The sequence below is a fragment of the Lissotriton helveticus genome, chromosome 2_1, assembly GCF_964261635.1.
Source record: "Lissotriton helveticus chromosome 2_1, aLisHel1.1, whole genome shotgun sequence".
Classification (NCBI taxonomy): domain Eukaryota; kingdom Metazoa; phylum Chordata; class Amphibia; order Caudata; family Salamandridae; genus Lissotriton; species Lissotriton helveticus.
Genome location: NC_136059.1, coordinates 1,344,342,173 through 1,344,361,442, shown reverse-complemented (window position 1 = coordinate 1,344,361,442; position 19,270 = coordinate 1,344,342,173). Strand labels below are relative to the sequence as shown.

General features: G+C 46.8%; 1 protein-coding gene across 8 annotated transcripts in view; it reads left to right on the top strand.

Annotated features, from left to right (window-relative positions):
- Positions 1 to 19,270, top strand: part of PTPN13 (protein tyrosine phosphatase non-receptor type 13) — a 1,030,035-nt gene that overhangs the window by 569,527 nt on the left and 441,238 nt on the right. For all 8 annotated transcript variants that reach the window (XM_078676288.1, XM_078676281.1, XM_078676285.1 and 5 more), the window contains one exon: positions 3,260 to 3,391. In XM_078676288.1, coding sequence (XP_078532414.1) covers positions 3,260 to 3,391 — 132 coding nt within the window. The remainder of the gene's footprint in view (positions 1 to 3,259; positions 3,392 to 19,270) is intronic.

Genomic DNA, 19,270 nt, shown 5'->3' with positions numbered 1-19,270 from the left:
TGCTGTTGAGCTGGGTCTAACTCAAAATCAGGGGATGGAAAGAGAACGGTACCCTTTTCACACAATTTGAAAATGTGATGAGGTCTGTTCCTTCCTAAGAAGAGGAGTACAACTCTGTGGATAATGAAGTGACTTAGGCAAGATGTTAGTATGTTATCATTTGCATGTTGTGCAGACCTACCCTGTCCGTAAGCATGTTCTTTATTATAAAGAGCCCACTAAGTGAAAGTGAGTGAGTTCACAAAGGGTGGTGATAGATTTTTTTTTATTAAACATAAATGTTTTCCAACTGGATGCACTTCGCTAAAACTCAACCTTCTCTTCGGATAATGTGTCCCTATTGGGTGTGCAGGTAGCTGATGTAAGAGCAAGAATGCTTTTTACAGCTAGTGAAGAAACAATAGATTTGCATAGATAGACCATTAGTTGGTTTGCCTTTTAAACCTGTATAAACTAGGCTATGGGGTTTGAGGGTAACAAGATTTTCCCAGCAACCAATGTGGATGTGTTCAGGTGGTTCACAAGGCATCCCTACACTTTCAAGCTTCACATTTTGGCACCATCCACCAGTGACAGTGAGTGGAGAAGTGTGGCTCACTGGTTAGAAGCGGCAGACCCTGAAGCAGAGGTCGGCCCGGGATCAGGGTTCAATTCCCGACGCGGCAGGGTCTTGGGTCAATGTCCGCGGACTCGATAATTCTCGCCGAGGTGCCTACGCTAACCATGGGTCCCACTCTGCAACTCTGGGCAACAGCTTGCTTAATCTCCACAACGGCCCCATTAACGCCGGGGATGCCTGGCTTCACCTTGGGGGTGCCCAGGAGGGACCATCTCACAGGGAAAGCCAGGACGGGTTCCCCAGCGGTATACAGCGCCAGGACACCCCGAGATGGGGTAACAGTGCGCTTTACAAGTATACTTACCTACCTACCTGACTCCTGAAATAGCTGGCATTTGGCGTGTTGATAAAATGGTAAATAAACCTAATTTAGCTGAAGGTTATCTATTGCACCAACTTTGGTTGTTTGTAACAGGAAAGAGTACAGCACATTTGTTATAGGCAGAATTACTGCTTCTATTTACAGATCATCCAGTGTCACAAAGTTAAAGCTAGCACTAACACTCCTGATATTGCTTGAGGTGCCTCGCAGACATTTTAGCGAAGGGTGATCAAAAACTTAGAATGTTTTAGTTTATTATGGCTTTAGCAGTGATGAAAAGAGCATCAATATTGTCATTATGGAGTTTCAGCAATCTAAGGTGTAGGATTGGCTGTGTTCTTTTTGTTATTTTTATTGCAGCTTTGGTTATAAAGGTGTGTGCTTGATTGACATGAGGGTGATATTGAAGATAGAATTTTTTTTAACAGTCAGCAGGGGTGAGAAGACATTTAATGGGTTTTTCGTAGATATACATGGAGATTTGCAAGAGGTAATCCAGTGTTAATTGTTAGGAATGATTTCAAGGCAGGTGGTGAACCTTAAAAAAAGAACTCTGATTTGCCTGAACACTGAGGGAGTCAATTCAAACTGTTATATTAAAAGATATTTTCTGAGGCCACACTAGATTCAACAAAGTCAACTATGATATAGCCATGTCCAGGGTATCAACCCAGATCCCTGCATGGGCGTCTTCATCCAGTGATTGTGAGGCGAAGACAGAATCCAGAAGGCTCAGGATACTGGAGGAGAAATTGAATTTCTTTCTTTGCAATTCACATCTTTTTTTTCACAGAGATCTTTGAGAGACTTGCAGTGAATTTATAGATTCCTTAGAGAGCTGGTGCTAACATTTATTTGAGATGTTCAATAGTCATGTAAATATGATTTAGGTAATTGATTTTAAAGATAGCTAATATGTTATAATGAAGAAAAAGTGCAGATCTGTACAGAATTGTAGGTTGGGGTGGAAGGTGTACTTTGGTTTAGAGAGTCACATTCCCACGATATCAGAATGGCCTTAAAGTAGTGAAAGAGGCCCTGTTTGCCAACCTTGCTGCATTGGTGTATCTGGAGGGCTATTCACAAGTAAAGTGCCTAGAGTTGGACAGATCTGATTGACGTACATTTTCATTGTAGACTGCATTTTTCCAGGACCTATATGCGCTTGAGTTTTGTGGACATGGAGTGTCCTCAAATTATTGGTATACTCAATCGTCCCATGTGCCCAGTTTAAGGAGTATCTGAATAAATACATGATAGGCAGGATTTAGGTTGTGCCACATACAGTGTAATGGCCTCTAGGGTTGAAAATCTGTAGAATATTTGGGCTGTATAAAAATACAGAAAATGAACTGAATTATCTCAAATATGTTTCAGAAGTATATACAGAGTTTTCTGAAGGACAGTTGTTTCCCAATTGCTGTTAAGACAGCAGCAGGGCAGTTCCAGGTTACTGCCTCTAATGATTTGTTGAAGGAGGAGGGGCATATGCAGATTCCTACGTGATCTGCAAATGTAAGTCTGTTTTTAGGTAGTTAGAAACTTTACAGCGCGCTGCCCATTATGAACAGGGCCATAATGCAGAAGCGATGTACTGCTGCACCAAAACAGTCAAAATCCATTGTTGCGCAAGGAAAAAAATGACATTATTATTTTGCTGTGCTTACATAATGCAAAATTGGAAGTATATACATGTCGTCTAATTGATGGGACTTATATTGAGGAGAAGGCGGTTTGTTTCCTTTATAATGGGTGCTTCCATATTCAAATCTTTATGGAAAGTAAAGTTTAAAGGGCACTAGAGTCCCATTGATCAGCAGGCAACAGAATGTGAGAAATCAACGGCTTCCCATGAGGCTGCCAATCAAATGAGTTCAAGGTGGGAATAAGTGTGACAGTACCACAGGGAGAATGTTTGGGACATGGGCAGTACATAGGGAATAAAATTAATGAACCAAAATAGAGGTTGCTTTTCACTGGACATGTCACTGTTAATGGGTCATGTGAGACTTTATGCCCAGTTCTGAAAGACACAAATCTAGCAGGATAAAACACATCGTAGAGGGAAGGACTATTAAAACTATGCACCCAGACTCTATGGCTCGTTCTCTCTCTCTTCCTTCCTCTCTTCTACTCCCACCTGTAATTACAAGACAAGGTTAAAACAGGAGACCATGCCTCAGCTTTGCCAAGAGAGTACAGAGGCATGGTGTAGCTCAACAGTCATTGAGTTTAGCTTCTGTAGTTCTTCCAACACCTAGTTAAGTGCTTTCCTTGGAAACAAGTCTATTTTAACTGGATGTTTTATGTCTTCACAGGAGATCGCCTGATTTCAGTGAACAGCGTGAGCTTAGAAGGCGTCAGCCACCATTCAGCCCTGGAAATCCTGCACAATGCTCCTGATGATGTTACACTTGTCATCTCTCAGGCCAAGGACAAAGTTTCTAAAGGTATACTCTATTGTGGTCCCTTTCTCTTCACTTGCTCTGTCACTCAAGCAAAAAGGGCCACATTACAGATATGGTGCACTGTCCCACTCTGCACTGTGGTGCATCCTTAAGTGTGTTTGTCGGCCACAGACAACATAAGTGCACCATATCACAGCAAATTTGCTTTTACATGCACAAGGAAGATCACATTAATGAAATGCTGACCAACTGTTTCAAGCCACCGGTCTGCCTTTCACTTAAGACTGCAACCCAGCTTTCATTAAAAAAGAGACCGACTCCCCTGCAAATGGGTGCAGACAGTGACTCCACCCACCTGCGGTGGAACACCTCTGCAAGGACTTGGGGACCAGTGTGGCTCCTTACAAAGGCCACACTCACAGGACGTACTGATTGTAACCACCTCTATGTGGCGCACTGTCAGCGCACCTCTTGAAGGCCTCTTTACCATTCTACTGGCATCTGTAATATGGCACAGGTGTAAAAGGGAAAGGATTGCTTCTTTTTGAGGGGGCCATTCCTCCATGAAAATGAGGGCATGCCTTTTTAGGATCGCAATAGCACCCATTTAGTTCAAGTGCAACCATATTGAAGAAAAGCCACACAAGCATCTGCGACCTCTTTTGTAATACTGCAGTACACTGAGGGCACAGAAAGCTGGCACAAAAGCATGAGCACTAATTATAATATGAATCAAGGTATGTACATCTGCTAAAATACTTACATCTAGATCACCCACTAGGAAAATTGAGTAAACTAACTTCGCCAAGACAGGTTGACAGTTACTGTTAGAGACATCAAGCAGTATGTTTTTCGTTTGGTGTGTTCCTGTGCTCATTTTCATTTGTAATTTCGGAAATATTATTGAATGTCTCATTAAGATACACATGAACGTTTTAAATTTACATATGTAAAAGATTAATTCCTGAAAATTCAGCGTGTGTAGTTGCTTAGTTGCATGGGTGAGTGGGGGACTCCAAAATGCAGCGTTCCACCTCGGGACACTGAATTTCTTTTTTTTGTAGGCGAGGTGAACGGGAACATTTTCTGTATAAACGGAGTTAAAACTGAAAAATGGGTGTTAAAGATCTACGACTACTTTAGATCTAGCATCCCATCTTGAAGCACAGTCTTCAAGAATCTTGCATGGATAATACTGGGTACAGGTATCCACCAGTGAGATGATAGGACATTTTGCCTGTGCTTATCTATTTTGCTTCATGTTAACACCTGCCCCCTGGTTAGTGGCTGACTGTAGATGGTAATGCACTCATTCTCTATCCCCACTGGTGAAAACATTGTACTTTATCACCACATATATGTACATCATATTAGGAAACATTTGTGTAACTGCCCTGACTTTGAATCATATTTCCCTGAAGTCACAGAATATTATTTTCTGCAGGCGAAAATTTAATTAACTAAATTCATATCATAAAATAAATCTTAACAATCGATTCGAGGCCCATGCGCATTTCCTACCAAGGGAGGAGTCACTATACCTCGTGATCTGAAAGACTTCACAGAAACACAAGTTACAAACGTCCAAGCCCAACACAAGATGGCAGTAGTAGGCCAAACTTGTATATCTATCGCATTAAACGCTACAAACTGATGCTTACAGGGTAAGTAACATTTTTAGGTCTCGCATATGGCGACGCAGTCGCCAGCGAGACCTATTGTCGTCGTCTGGCCTGCCAAGTGGTACAGACTGGGGCATGCACCGATTGGGGTATGTGGATGCGCTTCGCGCACACACACACACACACACACACACACAGCGTTACTGAGGCCGTCCGAAGGCACGCACATACGCGCATACACACACACACACAGACACACATACATATACACACACACACCACTGCCCCCGCCCCCCCACGCGCGCACACACACACAGAGCACACACACCGCCGCCTCTCCCCCCCCCCAATTAAGCCCCACTTACCGCATCAGTGGCCTCAGCCGCCACTCCTGACTTCTGCTGCCACCGCGGGGCTCTCCCTCAGGCATGGGAGCCCCGCATCACCACTGCTCCTGGCCATCCACTCCGTGGGCGCGGGCTTCCCTCAGAAGACGGAAGTCCTGCCCCACGACAAGCATGACGCTCCCAGTTTCCGGATGTGCACGCGCACGCTCACGGCTTGTAAGTAAACTTGATCCTATTTCACAACGTGTTGTCCACTATTTCTCTTGCTTCGGAGCCCTTTTCTGTATCCCCACGACTTCCCCTCGAGCCTCAGCCCCTCGCTGTCTCCTCGAGGCTGGTTTGGCGCGGTTCGGTTCCTACTTTGCACTTTACAAACAACTGATAGTAAATAAACATTCAGGCCTCCCTGTCAGGCCCAATTCTTCACACCCTTCAGTGCCTGACTCTGACTTCCTGCGATCCTCAATGCTACTGGAAACGACTGTGTTCGTAGTAGGAGCGTGGCCCTTAAGCCATCTCATAGGTCGTGTTTCTGTTATTGACATGATTGATGGCGCTCCTCACATCTGACAGGTCTGTCTCGGATGGAGAGCGTGCTCGCTGACCTCGGCCTTGGTGACATTTCGAAACCTCTGCGGCTTATCTCGGTTCAGAGGCCCCGGTGTCCTTGGGATGCGCAATAGCGCGCGTGCTGCCGGCTGTCCTCGTACATCATACGCTGTTTGAGGGAAGCAGTTCCGGCCCGGGTAGTGAGCCGCTCAGCCTTTGTGCTATCACTTTGGTTGGAGTGTTTGTATACAGCGGTTGAAGTGCATTAAAAAAACGTAAGGGGAACTGTTATGCTGTGTGCAACGGGGGCGGGGCTAGTAAGCGAGGTGCGGGGTCAAAAGCGTGACAAAAAAACCTAAACATTTTGTAACTGTTTTCGTTCTTTCCCCTTCAGGTATTCATATATAAAATAACACACAGCTGAACCGATGGGGATCATACGCTGAAAATGGATACTCTCTGATACGTAGTTGAGCCCCGTACATTTAAACCAGATCATAGTGCCACGATGATGGGTACTCTGGTTTACATCATTGGGTATGCTCAGCTTTGGGATGGGAGTGCCCACAATCAAGAGCTTCATCTCAGAAAAGGGTGCACAGCCTAGGAACACAGAGTTTCGCATTTGGACACACTTAGCAGGGGGCATAAGTGGGCATTTGGGATGTGCACCCTTTGACATCACACACTACGACTTGATCACAGGGCACACAGGTTAGTATACAGAGGGCCTGGTGTCTGTCAATTAGTGCACGCAAGTTTTTGATACAGGGGTCCTGTAGTCGGGGGTGGGGGGGGCACCACATACTCAGACTGGGCAGATGGGCACGTTGCCTGTTTTACAAGGAGAATACGAGCTGGGAAGAACCAGACACTCACACTGTAGCACACATGCTCAGGCATACAGACACCAGCAACTCGTAGTGCAATGGCAGTGTAGCCAGTAGTGAGGCTGGGCACAGAAAATGTGGTATCACTAACAAAGACTCATAGCACGCTTGGGTGACATCAGGCTGGGGTACAAAGGCATGCAGCAGGAGTTCACAGCGAGTAGTTAACTGTCTGGGATCACTTAGCTAGCTTATTAGGACTCGGGCACTTATCGGCTCTTTTTCGCCTGGGCTGCAAGTACGCCCAGGCCTGCTAATGGCTCCCCAGGTCCAAGGTGACTTCATAGCACTGGTTCTTCCTGAGCAGTGTGGAGCTAAGCGGCTGCAGATTGGGTCCATTGTGCTGCTCTGCTCGGGCTTAGCTCTGCTGCAGTCTGGCGGCCTGGCCTACGGGGTCCCCAACGCACTAGGTCTCCAGTGTTTCCCTCTGCAAGATCTTGAGATGGCTTATTATCCCTGCCATCCATTGTTTGGGGTCACAGGCAGGCCCTGCTCTCGCAAGTTTAGTAGCAGGGCTGGGGCCGTCACTAAGCAGGGCATGCATCACCTTGCGGATTGAGCTCCTCCCCCCCCCCACCCCCCACACTGGAGTTGGGAGGATCGAGGTAAGTGTTTCTTATTGTAATTGTACAATTGGCTTATACCTCATTTTATACATCATAACCTCTCCTCTTTAAAACCCTATCCCTATAACCTAATTTAACCTAATCTCCGCCAGCCTATTTCCCCAATCATTCACCTGAAACCACATAGCCCCCACTAATGATCACACCTATCTGTTATTAATATACCGCAAAGGAACTGGAGTAAATGCATAATTTTTTTTTCTTGAGAGTACGACTAATCGGAATAACCAACCATAACCACTAGATTAACCACTGAGTATCTTAGCAGGGATAGTAAGCGCTATATAAATACAATTACATGGCGCCAGATCGGGCTGTCACAGATCCTGCTTCAGTGTGAACTGCAAAAGTTGTGCCCCTGAGTCTTGATTCCCGTGACTAGTGTCGCTGAAATTTCTTTCATGGGAACAGTTCAGATATTTAGCCCCGAACTCACCTGTGAGGTGTCTGAGGCGTGAAGAAACCCTGAGCCTTCACAGCTCTATTCAGATTCAGTTATTACGCCCCGTTAGTCCTTATTTTTTCTGCAAAGATTGTCCTCCAGCAGAAAACGATTGACAGAACTTTGAACATACATACAAGACACCCGCAACATATAATTAACTGGCTAGTATAGCACTCGGCTGCGGACTGCACCATGAACTGCCTCACACACATACACATTTGCATGTCACATAGCTGGCCTACTGACCGGGGACATTCATCAGCAGAGTGTTACAGCCAAACTAGCTCACTCACCAAAACCCAGACTGGGACCGCAGCTCACTCTGTCCCCCGTCTGCAATTTAAAATTTAAACCATTTGCAAAGTCATTGTGAGAACAATTTCCCTGTTCCAGGCTCCACGAGGAGTGGTAACAGAACAGCCATAATAATTGTTTCTTAGCAATTTGGAAAAGACGAAGGTGTGAGCCAACAGTACTCGCCAGGATTCCAATCCATATTCTGCGGGCATATGCAAAGATCTGCAACAGGCACATTGGCGCTTTGATCTAGCTAACCCCTTTACCTTTTTTAGCACAAACTTTGCAGGCCATAAATAAAGCCTACTTTCTCTTGTCTAATGCGAATTGTGGCATCTCATGGACCAACCAATATTTGAACCTGATTTATTGTATTCATGATTTATAGACCCTCAGTAGTATTCATCCCGCATCTCGAGAGCACGAAAGCTTATGTTGCACTTAAGAAAACTCCTGCTTAAATGCGAGAGCAGTGGTTGATTTACAGGGAGGGAGGTGCGGAGAAATCGGTAGGGCTGAAAAATGCTCGAAGGAGCCACATGCAAACTTTAACAAGCATTGGCATATGTAAATGTAAATGTAAATGTGGGTGTACTTGTAAAGCGCACTGCGACTCCATGGAGTATCCTGGCGCTGAAGACCGCTGGGGAACCCGTCCTGGTTTTCCCTGTGAGATGGTCCCTTTCTGGGTATCTCCAAGGTGAAACCAGGCATCCCCGGCGTCTGTGGGGGACCGTTGTAGAGATGAGGCAAGCTTAATGCCCAGAGTTGCCGAGTGTGTTCCCTGGTTAGAGTAGGCACCGAGGCAAGAATTATCGAGTCCGTTTTGACCCTGGTCCACGACCCTGTCGCGTCGGGAATTGAACCCTGGTCCCAGGCCGTTCTCTGCTTACGGGTCTGCTGCCTCTAACCAGTGAGCCACACCACTCCACTAGCCAATAGTTCTCGCCTTCGGGACCTGCTGCATAACTAAATACTGATAAGGTCCCAAATGCGAGACCTATTGGCTATGCCATTGCTTGTTATTACTATATGCACGGAGGATTGCTATGCATTACTATGGGATACTCGATCCATTTCTTAAAACCCACTGTCATTCTTCAGGACAAATTCGTCCTGGGACTTTTCATTACGGCTTGTTAACTGCAGTTGTGTTCTATGTTCCTGTGTCTGTCCTGTGCTGAAATAACTGTCTAATTAGTTTGATTCCACCATCCCCCACCACCCGCACACTTCTTGTTACTTATTTTCATATTATCCTTCCCCCAACTCTGTTTTAATGGAAGAGTGTTTTTAGTGGGGTCAGAGTTTGTCTCAGAAATTAAGCCATGGTTGACTCCCTTTTGCATTCGGCTTCTTTTTTTTACCCCTACATCTTTTCTCTGAAAAGGGAGATGCCTATGCCCCACCTCCTTAGATTCCAGAATCTTTTGTCTTGTTATTAAAAACATAATTTCTTGCTTTTTTCACTGCCTCACTCGGTTCCGATCATGGACAGGAGCTGGCATGGAAATGCCTGGTGGGGAAGGAGTATGAAAAGTAGAATGGGTACCAGATTATAAGTAACCCCGGATTATTGTGATACATGCAGCAATTCATAAAATAACTGTATTTAAAAAAAAGTCTCCTGCTAAAAAAAGGACATCAATATATTCTCCGAAGCCATTAATACTCTTGTTATCTCAAACTTTTGCTGAACTTAAAAGTGAATTAACTATTGCCATAAACTTTACAGTTACAGATAAAACATGCAGGGCACTGCAGCACAAATTTAGCAGCAACGCAATTGCAGATTCCCTGACTGATAAACGCAACTCTAAGGGACATTTCTTCTTGCCCTTTAAAGCTCAAGGCATCAGCAAAAGGCATGAATAATTGACGTATTGTTAGAATGAAAGCTCTTCAACAATCAGCTGATTTTTTTAAAAATACTTCCTAGATCAATTCCACTGTCCCCTAGTGAACAGACCAAATCCAAATGTTATATGCTTATAATTCAGATTACAAATAGCTGGTAATGCTTGCAAAGAGAAAAAAAAATGTGTGGTTTATTTCCTTTGTACAAGCCAAGCACAAGACCAGCCTACTTCTTCGCTGAAAATTGATGCACAATAGTGTGAGGTGATATGAGTGCCAAATTTTTCGCTACTATTTTTTGACAAAAGAGTGACTCATAGTGGACTACAACAAATTGTTTTAGTAAGCTGTCCATTGCTGATGGTGGCATTTTGCACTATTTGAAAGCTCATGCCTGAGCAGACCCTGCAGAGAAGTTCGGTCAGTGAGGCTTAAATTATGCCAATTACAAACATGACAGGCATCTAAAGCCGATTACTTTTGAATTAGGCAAAATTGCAGCACAAGTTACTCCTCTGATGTTGAATTCAGAATGCTTTACCTTTTTCTCACCTTTAGACTATTCCCCATACTCCAGACTGGATCTGGAAACTTTTCATAGCAGTGCCCCCTCACTCTGCTAGGTGGCGCTCTGTGGCTATGCGCTGGTTTTGTCACACCCAGGAAACGCCAAAATGGAATGACGTGCAAACACCACACCTGCGCCCCAACAAGAGTTCCTTTCTTTCTGTGCCTTCAAACACAGATCTGAAGCTTCTCTCCCTCTTTCGTCTGTCTCTCTAAAACTCTCAAAACAAAATACAGGGTGCAAGGGAACAATGTCTCCTCCTAAAACTACAGCTTTGAAACGAGGCAACAACTGCAGGAAACAAATGTCGGTCACCGACCCACATGCGGTGTGTCTGGTGTTTCGGCTCGGGGCATGACTCCGCCGTGCGAAGACTACATCGTCATGCAGCCAAAGGCAATCTGGGACCAGGAAGCGAAGCTGTAGGTTGCTGAACACAGAATTAAGTCATGGTCCTTGCATAAGACCCACCCCTGCTCCAAGTCGAAGGCACAAACCCGCACTGCTCTTGCTGTCTCTGCTGCAAGAGGTTGCCTCCGGTGTCGAAGTCCTCTGGTAAGATGATGTCCAAATAAAAACACAAGAAAGGAAAGCAGAACTTGCAGGATAGTGCCATGGTTCCCCCCCCATTTTTTCAGAGAGGTAGAACTGGCAAAGTACAAATCTTTGAAAAAACAGCCCTCACCCACAAAAATGTGTGGCATGCTTCATCATTGGGCTGCTAAACACACCTCTGCGCAGACCAACGCACAGGGGGAGCAATCGGGTGGGGAGACAATACAAACAAGTAGAAAGGTCGGGATCATAAAGGGAGTAAGTGCAGACAAACTATCCATTAACCCCTTCGACGCTCATGACGAGCTCAGCTCGTCACGAGTTACACCTCTCGTACGCTCATGACGAGCTGAGCTCATCATTAACCGCGGGTATTTAAAAACTTCAGCGCACAGCGGGAAAATGCGCCACACGCAAGGGGTTAATAAAATCGACATTGGGTCAGCCCGGAGTCAGTTTTAACTAGTTTGTCTGCACTTACTCCCTTTATGATCCTGACCTTTCTATATGTTTGTATTGTCTCCCCCACCCTATTGCTCCACCCTGTGCGTTGGTCTGAGCAGAGGTGTGTTTAGCAGCCCAATGATGAAGCATGCCACAAATGGTTGTGGGTGAGGGCAGTTTTTCAAAGATTTGTACTTTGCCAGTTCTACCTCTCTTAAAAGAACAATTTATACTCTCCTACTTCTCAGTGTGTGACTATTTCTATTTAGAGGAGGTCGAAGTTGAAGGTCGCCTCCTCCCCCTTATTTGGGTCTGGTTCACCCCCATTTTTTGCCTGGTATTTGATGTGATTTCAACTAGAAGTGCACTAGGTTCCGGTTAACTAGTTCCCCAGTGCCCGATTGCTTTCACAAAACTGTGCAATTCTATCCCAATTTGCAATACCTTAAGCACTTTGAAAGTCCTTAGTAAATGGTAACAAGGATTCTTAAGGGATGCAGCACGAATTGCGCCACCCTAAAGGACCCCTCACCAAACCACATACAGACTGTCACTGCAGGCTGCATGTCTTGGTGCAGACAAAAGTGAAAACACAACGTGGCACACATCCCTGTGTGCCATGCCTGCAGACACTGCATGCAGTGTAGGTACGTCACCCCTACAGCAGGCCTTACAGCCCTAAGGTGCACTATACTAAACGTGAGGACATATTTGTATGCGCAGTTATGCCTTGCTGCCTGTACAAGTGAACAGGGAAGCCATTTTGAGTACATGTGCTGGACATTGGTGAAAAAGAGTTCCCCACCTACATGATGGCTTCATTGAAAATAGGGATTTTGGTATCCAACATCTTAATCCCACACGGATGCCAGTATTGGATTTTTTAAATCATGCACACAAGACAATATTATGGCATGCACCTTAGAGGTACCCCCTGAAAACCTACCAGCTACTGGTGGGCTAACAGACTGTTTTTTGCCAGCCTGCCACCAGAGACAAGTTTCTGACCGCTGAGGGCGAGTGCCTTTTGCTCTCAGGAGGCCAGAAACAAAGCCTGCTCAGGCAGAGGGTGTTTACACCACCTCCCACAGGTTGACCTACAGACTAGCATTCCAAGGCAGGGGAGCTTCAAAGAGGAAGCTGACCCTCTTTGTCCATAGCCCTTTAGAACCTGGACAGGCAGGAAATTTAGCTAGTCAGAATGGCATATTATAGACAGGGTTATACCCACTTTCCACAGGAATTGGTCATATATGGGGCGTAGTGACCCTAAGTGTAGGTAGGCCATTGGCTATAACCCTACACTCCCCTAGCACCCCTAAATACAGTACTTAGGGGAGCCCCAAGTGCCCGAAAATCAGATCCTGCCAACCTGAAAGAAGAAGATGGACGCAAAGAGTTATAAAAAGCAAGAACAGAAATTCCATCAATTGAGTTTGAGCCAACCCTGCCGGTTGACTTTGACAATGACTCCGAAAGACGGTTTGTCCTGCAGCTGGGAGACCTGCCAGCACTTCACCCAGGAACCAAGAACTTCTGTGGCTCATCGGAACTGCTTTCCTGCATCATGCAGGTACTATAGACGGAGCTGTGAGGCTGCCAAGACTGAGAAACCCTGTGATGGAAAGCACCAGTTCACCTAAGGCGCTTAGCCTGAGCTGAAGTGGGACGACTGTGTCAACATGGTCCCCAGACCATCGACTTGAAGCCCACTTTGGGTTTCCCTGCTGTGGATGTCTCAATGCCACCTGCAGCCTCTGTTTGCAGGCTCCCTCTACCGCGACCGCACCTGGTGACAAAGACCCAACACCAAAGGACACTGCTTCACCCTTCACCCCTGGCCCGTGTGGAAGAGGACCAAAGGTGTCCCCGATTCCTGGGCATCTTGAGGCACTCCTGTCTGATTAGCCTATGGCTGTTCAAACACACAACCCACTAGAAGAGTATCTTGGAATTGGTAGAGCAAGTCCCTGTCCACTCGTAAGGTGAGTTTTGACTCTGACAGTGCACCGAGGCCTGGTAAAGGACCATTTGCCACTGCCCCTTCCTTAAAACATTGTTTACAATTTGCTATAGCATTTAGCAATCCTGTAAGTCCCTAGTAAATTGTACCCCTGGTACCTAGGACATGGGCACTAAAGAGGGTCCCTAAGGACAGCATTGCATCTTATGCCACCCTAAGCGACCCACACACATGTTCCATGCAGACTGCCATTGCAGACTGCATGACATGGTTCAAACCTTGAGTGATAACATCACATGGCGCACTCTTGTGTGGCATGCCAAAATCACTTTATTTATTAGAAGTAAATCACCCCTACAGCAGGCCTTGGAGCCCTAAGGCAGGGTGCATTATAATCTATATAAGAACATAGCTGGATGAGCAGACATCCCCTGTGATGTCAAATGCTGTTACTAGAAATTGCAAGTGAACAGGGAAGCCATCTTAAGGTATGTACTGGGCACTGATCAAAATGAGTTACCCAGCTACTTAATGACTTCACTGAAACATATGGTATTTGGTATCAAACATCTCGTATTAATAAACCCACACTGATTCCAGTTGTGTATTTATTAATACATGCACCCAGAAGATACCTTAGAGGTACCCTCTGAACCCTACTAATCCTCTAGTGAGCTGGCTGACTGGTCCTGTCCAGCCTGCCACCACAGATGAGTTTCTGCCCCCCCCCCATCATGAGGTGAGAGCCCCGCTCTCAGAGGTCCGAAACAATGCCTGCTCTGGCTGAGGTGTTTACACCTCCTCCAACAGGATGGCTTTTAATTTAGCATGTGGAGGCAGGGAGCTGCGAAGAGCACATAACCTTTAATATGCGAGCCTGGGTTCCCCCAGACCTGGAGGATGCCACACCCTGACCTGTGGCCCATTTGGCACAAGAAGAGGTGGGAAATTAGCTATGCAAGGAGGCGTGTTGCACCTCCAGGTTAGTGTATCCCGAGGGTGGACTACATGAAGTGAACATGAAACTTAGAATTTCACCATCTTGGTTGTGGTGAAATTAGGAACTGTTGGGCAGGGTGATGCCCACTCCCCACAGGAAGTAGTCATCTAGGGGGTATAGTGTCCCCACGGGTAGGTAGCCCATTGGCTACTACCCTTCACTCCCCTTAACGCCCCTAAATCAAGTATTTAGGTGGCCCCCTAATACCAGGATATCAGATTTGATTACTGAGGAAGAAACAAGATGGACCGAAGAGATGTTTGAGCAGGAATTCTATGAACAGTTTTTCACTTTGACTCTCTCCCCCTTGCCCATGAATAAACTTCCACTCGAATCAGAGTTTAAAGAACAGAAATTACTGTTTGCAGATTCTTTAAAACCTTTCTTTATTTTTGAGTTGTCTGGGTGTACCTGTCCCACTGAGGCTCGGATGCTTCAGTCGGATGGCAAGAGTTGCAGTCGCTCCCATATGTGGGTGTCCTGCACAGTGTGCCATTGAAACCAAGCTATACCTGACAGATGAGCCGTAATAAGGGTGAAACCGGTCTTGGGTTACTTGTGTTCATTTCAGGGATGACCTGGCAGTTTAGGCTGGGCTGTTCCCATTGAAGCAGGGTTGCGATCGATTTGCATATGGCTGGGTCCAAACTGAGATGGCAAGTTCTGTAGAATAGCGATGGACTAGTATGCTGCCGCAAGTAATTACTAGTGGCTGAGATTAATTTAAGCACTCCAGCCATCACTTTTTTGTACGTTACCGCAGAAACTATCTCTTCATTCCTTAGTTCTCTGCCGCTGTATACATGGCAACTAGTTACTTGATGCAGAGGTCTGCCCTTTGAGTTTATATAGAAAAAGGTAAAATGTTAGCAAAGCTTTGCTTTCCAATTGTTGTCGCTTACTGGAGGTTCTTGAGATGCAAGTCAGCATGTTAAAACACGTTTGTGAAAGATTCTAAGTGGTATTAATTTTTCTTGGCACACAAAAGAGTGAGCTGCCTCACCAGCTATTTGCAGTAAGCTACTCACTTGTTCTTTGGGGGAAACCAAGTGACCTGTCCCCTGAATTCTGGCCTTTTGGCTAGATGGCAACACAGTTACGCCTTTGTGCACTGCATGTTCAATGCATGCACATTTGTAGTGCCTCCATCAAACTGCTCCAGCATGGTGCATTCATTTAATGAACAGGCAACAAATGGCAATATGGCTCCCGTTTTGCACTCCAGTCCTCACCAGTCATATTCTCCTGCGCGTAAGTGGACTCTTGATGGCAGGTCACTGGATGAGCAGTCAAAATATAGTAAGCGGGACACTAGGTGTCGCTTTCAAATTGCAGAATTGAAAGTAGATACCAGCTTCTGTAAAACTCCAGCCATATGGGTAATGTTATCCTCTGGTAGCACCCTCTCAAAATGTGTCTGACTATACTGATGTGAATAGTCTCCTCCATGTCCAAGCCATAAACAAGTTAATGTCTTATTGAACAATTCCTTAGGAAGCTGGCTCTTTATATAGTGGTCCAAAACGATGTACACTGTGTAAAGAGTCCAGGCAACCCTTATTGGTTTACAAAGGCAACAAGCATTTACAATGCAACGGTTTCGCCTTTGGAAAAGTTAGAGGTATTGGCAATGTAAATCACAATGCCATTTATTTATCTGTTCTCAAAACCAACACATAAATACAAATTTTGTCATTTACAATGCCAATAGCTCAAACTTTTCCAAAGGCGAAACCGTTGCATTGTAAATGCTTGGTTTTTTTTTAACTCAAGTAGCCAGACCTACCGCCCAATTCTGAACATGGCGGGCAGTCCGCCTCAAGACCACCACCAGGATCCTGGATTCCGTAAGAGGGAGGGAGGGGAGAATTGGAGGCAGTGCCGATACTGGCACCGCCATGCCAATTAGGATTCCCGTGGACAGGTGAAAATGCAGGGAAGGGACCCCAAAGAGGGCCCCTGGGTGCGCTTTCCCATTGGGCATTGTGGCTGGGGGCCCAGGTTGTTCCCCCAATGCTTGCAGTGTCGTGAGCACACTGTGTGCCATGCACGACATGGTGCCTGGCAACAGTGAGCGAATGACAGTGCAGCGCTGCAGTGCTGCAGTGCTGCATTGCCTTAAGGCTCACTCTGTAAGCTGAAGCATGTTACTGCCTAAAGACCACGCTGGCCCGGAGGTTTACTCGTAATGCAGTGGTTGGGATGCCATCAGCTTAGTGCATTCTCCCGACGGCCGCAAAAGGTGTCTGGCAGTCTGACCGGCAAACTCGTAATCAGCTCCTTAGTCCTTAGAACATTTTATAAGTGACTCGCCTAAGAGAGCTTTTAGTTTTGACAAAGCGTTTTAGCCATTATGTACACCAGTGTGGCTGCTGCTCAGCATGGCTAAGTTAGCTGGTTGGGATAAATTTGAATTGGGTAGAGTGGATTGAGATGGATTGGGGTAGATTGGAGCAGGGTAGGTTGAATTGGGGTGGAGTGGGGTATAGTGGGTGGAGTAGAGTGATGTAGATTGGGGAATACTGGGGTAGACTGGGGTGGAGTTTGGTAGATTAGAATAAGATTAGAGTGCAGTGGGCTACATTGGGTGGATTATAGTAGGATGGAATTGTGGGGGTAGAGTGGGGTAGATTTGAGTTGTGTAGATTGTAGTGGTGTGGGGGTAGAGTGAAGTACACTGGAGTGGATTAGGGTATATTGGAGTGGAGTAAACTTGTGTAAATTGGAGTAGAGGAGTGAGGTAGATTGAACTGGGCTACAGTGGGGTAGATTGGCTTTGAGTGAGCTAGATCAGTGTAGAGTGGAGTGGGATATATTGGGGTAGATTGGGAAGTAGTTGAGTGCAGTGTATTGGAAAAGAGTTGAGTGCCGTGAGGTAGAGGAGAATGGGATGGAGTGAATTAGGGTGGGGTAGGTTATATTGGATTTGGGTAGAGTAGTGTAGGGTAGAGTGGATTGAGGTGGGGTAGAGTGGGGTGGGGTGCAGTGGAAATGAGTGGATTGGGGTGGGGTGGATTGGGGTGGGGTAGCGTGGTATAGGGGAGTGGGTTGGGGTGGGGTAGAGTGGATTGGGTGGGGTAGATTGGTGTTGAGTGGAGTGGAGTGGATTGGGGTGGGGTTGAGTGGTGTGGGGTTGAGTCGTGTAGGGTGGAGTGGATTGGAGTAGAGTGGTGTAGGGTGGAGTGGGGTACAGGGGGTAGAATGGAGTGAAATAGATGAAGTAGATTTGGGCGGGGTAGATTGGAGTAGGATGGAGAGGTAGACTAGGGTGAAGTAGGGTAGATTTTAATGGACTGGTAGATTGGAGTGGAGGAGATTGTGAACGGGTGGGGAGACTGTACTGGGTATATTGGAGTGGACTCGGAGCTCAACCTTGCTGAGTGACTCTCGTGAATCCACTGCTTTCCTGCTTGTTTGCCAACCAAAGGAGATTGTCAGCGCTTGTGAGGCTGCTCGATAGCAAGGGCAGGGACTGCGAGACCCAGGCTGCAGCGCAGGACCAACAGAGCGCACCTGGAGTCTCTTCCCGCCCCTGCTCCTCACTGATTGGCTGTGTGTTTGCAAGCGGCCTGTGATTGGCTGCTGCTATCCTCAACTGCTCGCGGCCCCAGCTTCGCGGGTGCCGCTCGGAGCTCAACCTTGCTGAGTGACTCTCGTGAATCCACTGCTTTTCTGCTTTGCCAACCAAAGGAGATTGTCAGCGCTTGTGAGGCTGCTCGATAGCAAGGGCAGGGACTGCGAGACCCAGGCTGCAGCGCAGGACCAACAGAGCGCACCTGGAGTCTCTTCCCGCCCCTGCTCCTCACTGATTGGCTGTGTGTTTGCAAGCGGCCTGTGATTGGCTGCTGCTATCCTCAACTGCTCGCGGCCCCCGCTTCGCGGGTGCCGCTCGGAGCTCAACCTTGCTGAGTGACTCTCGTGAATCCACTGCTTTCCTGCTTGTTTGCCAACCAAAGGAGATTGTCAGCGCTTGTGAGGCTGCTCGATAGCAAGGGCAGGGACTGCGAGACCCAGGCTGCAGCGCAGGACCAACAGAGCGCACCTGGAGTCTCTTCCCGCCCCTGCTCCTCACTGATTGGCTGTGTGTTTGCAAGCGGCCTGTGATTGGCTGCTGCTATCCTCAACTGCTCGCGGCCCCCGCTTCGCGGGTGCCGCTCGGAGCTCAACCTTGCTGAGTGACTCTCGTGAATCCACTGCTTTCCTGCTTGTTTGCCAACCAAAGGAGATTGTCAGCGCTTGTGAGGCTGCTCGATAGCAAGGGCAGGGACTGCGAGACCCAGGCTGCAGCGCAGGACCAACAGAGCGCACCTGGAGTCTCTTCCCGCCCCTTGCTCCTCCTATAAATACATCCAACTGACGCACAGCGGGACGCGTGCGGGACGCCGGGCTAAGCCCGGGCAAAGGGCGGGCCGTCTGTGGCCGTCCGTGGTCGACTGAGGACGGGACGGGCCACCCCACTGACAGTCATCATTTCAGGTTCCTGATATCTACTCAGCCGTCACTGAAACGCTACTAACAGTGGTAAATATTCTTCTCTGCCCATTGTGAATATATTGGGGTTAACTAAGATTTCCTTAAAACACCAAAATCTCCAACGATACCAGTGACGTTATAAGAGATTCTTTATCCCTGACGATAATTGGAGCACAAATGGGTTTTAAGAAATTGAGATCTCGGACAGTCTATATGAAAAGAATGGGAACGGAAAATGCAGTGCGAAATACCAGTGATAAAGCTATAAAACAAGGTCGTTTAACT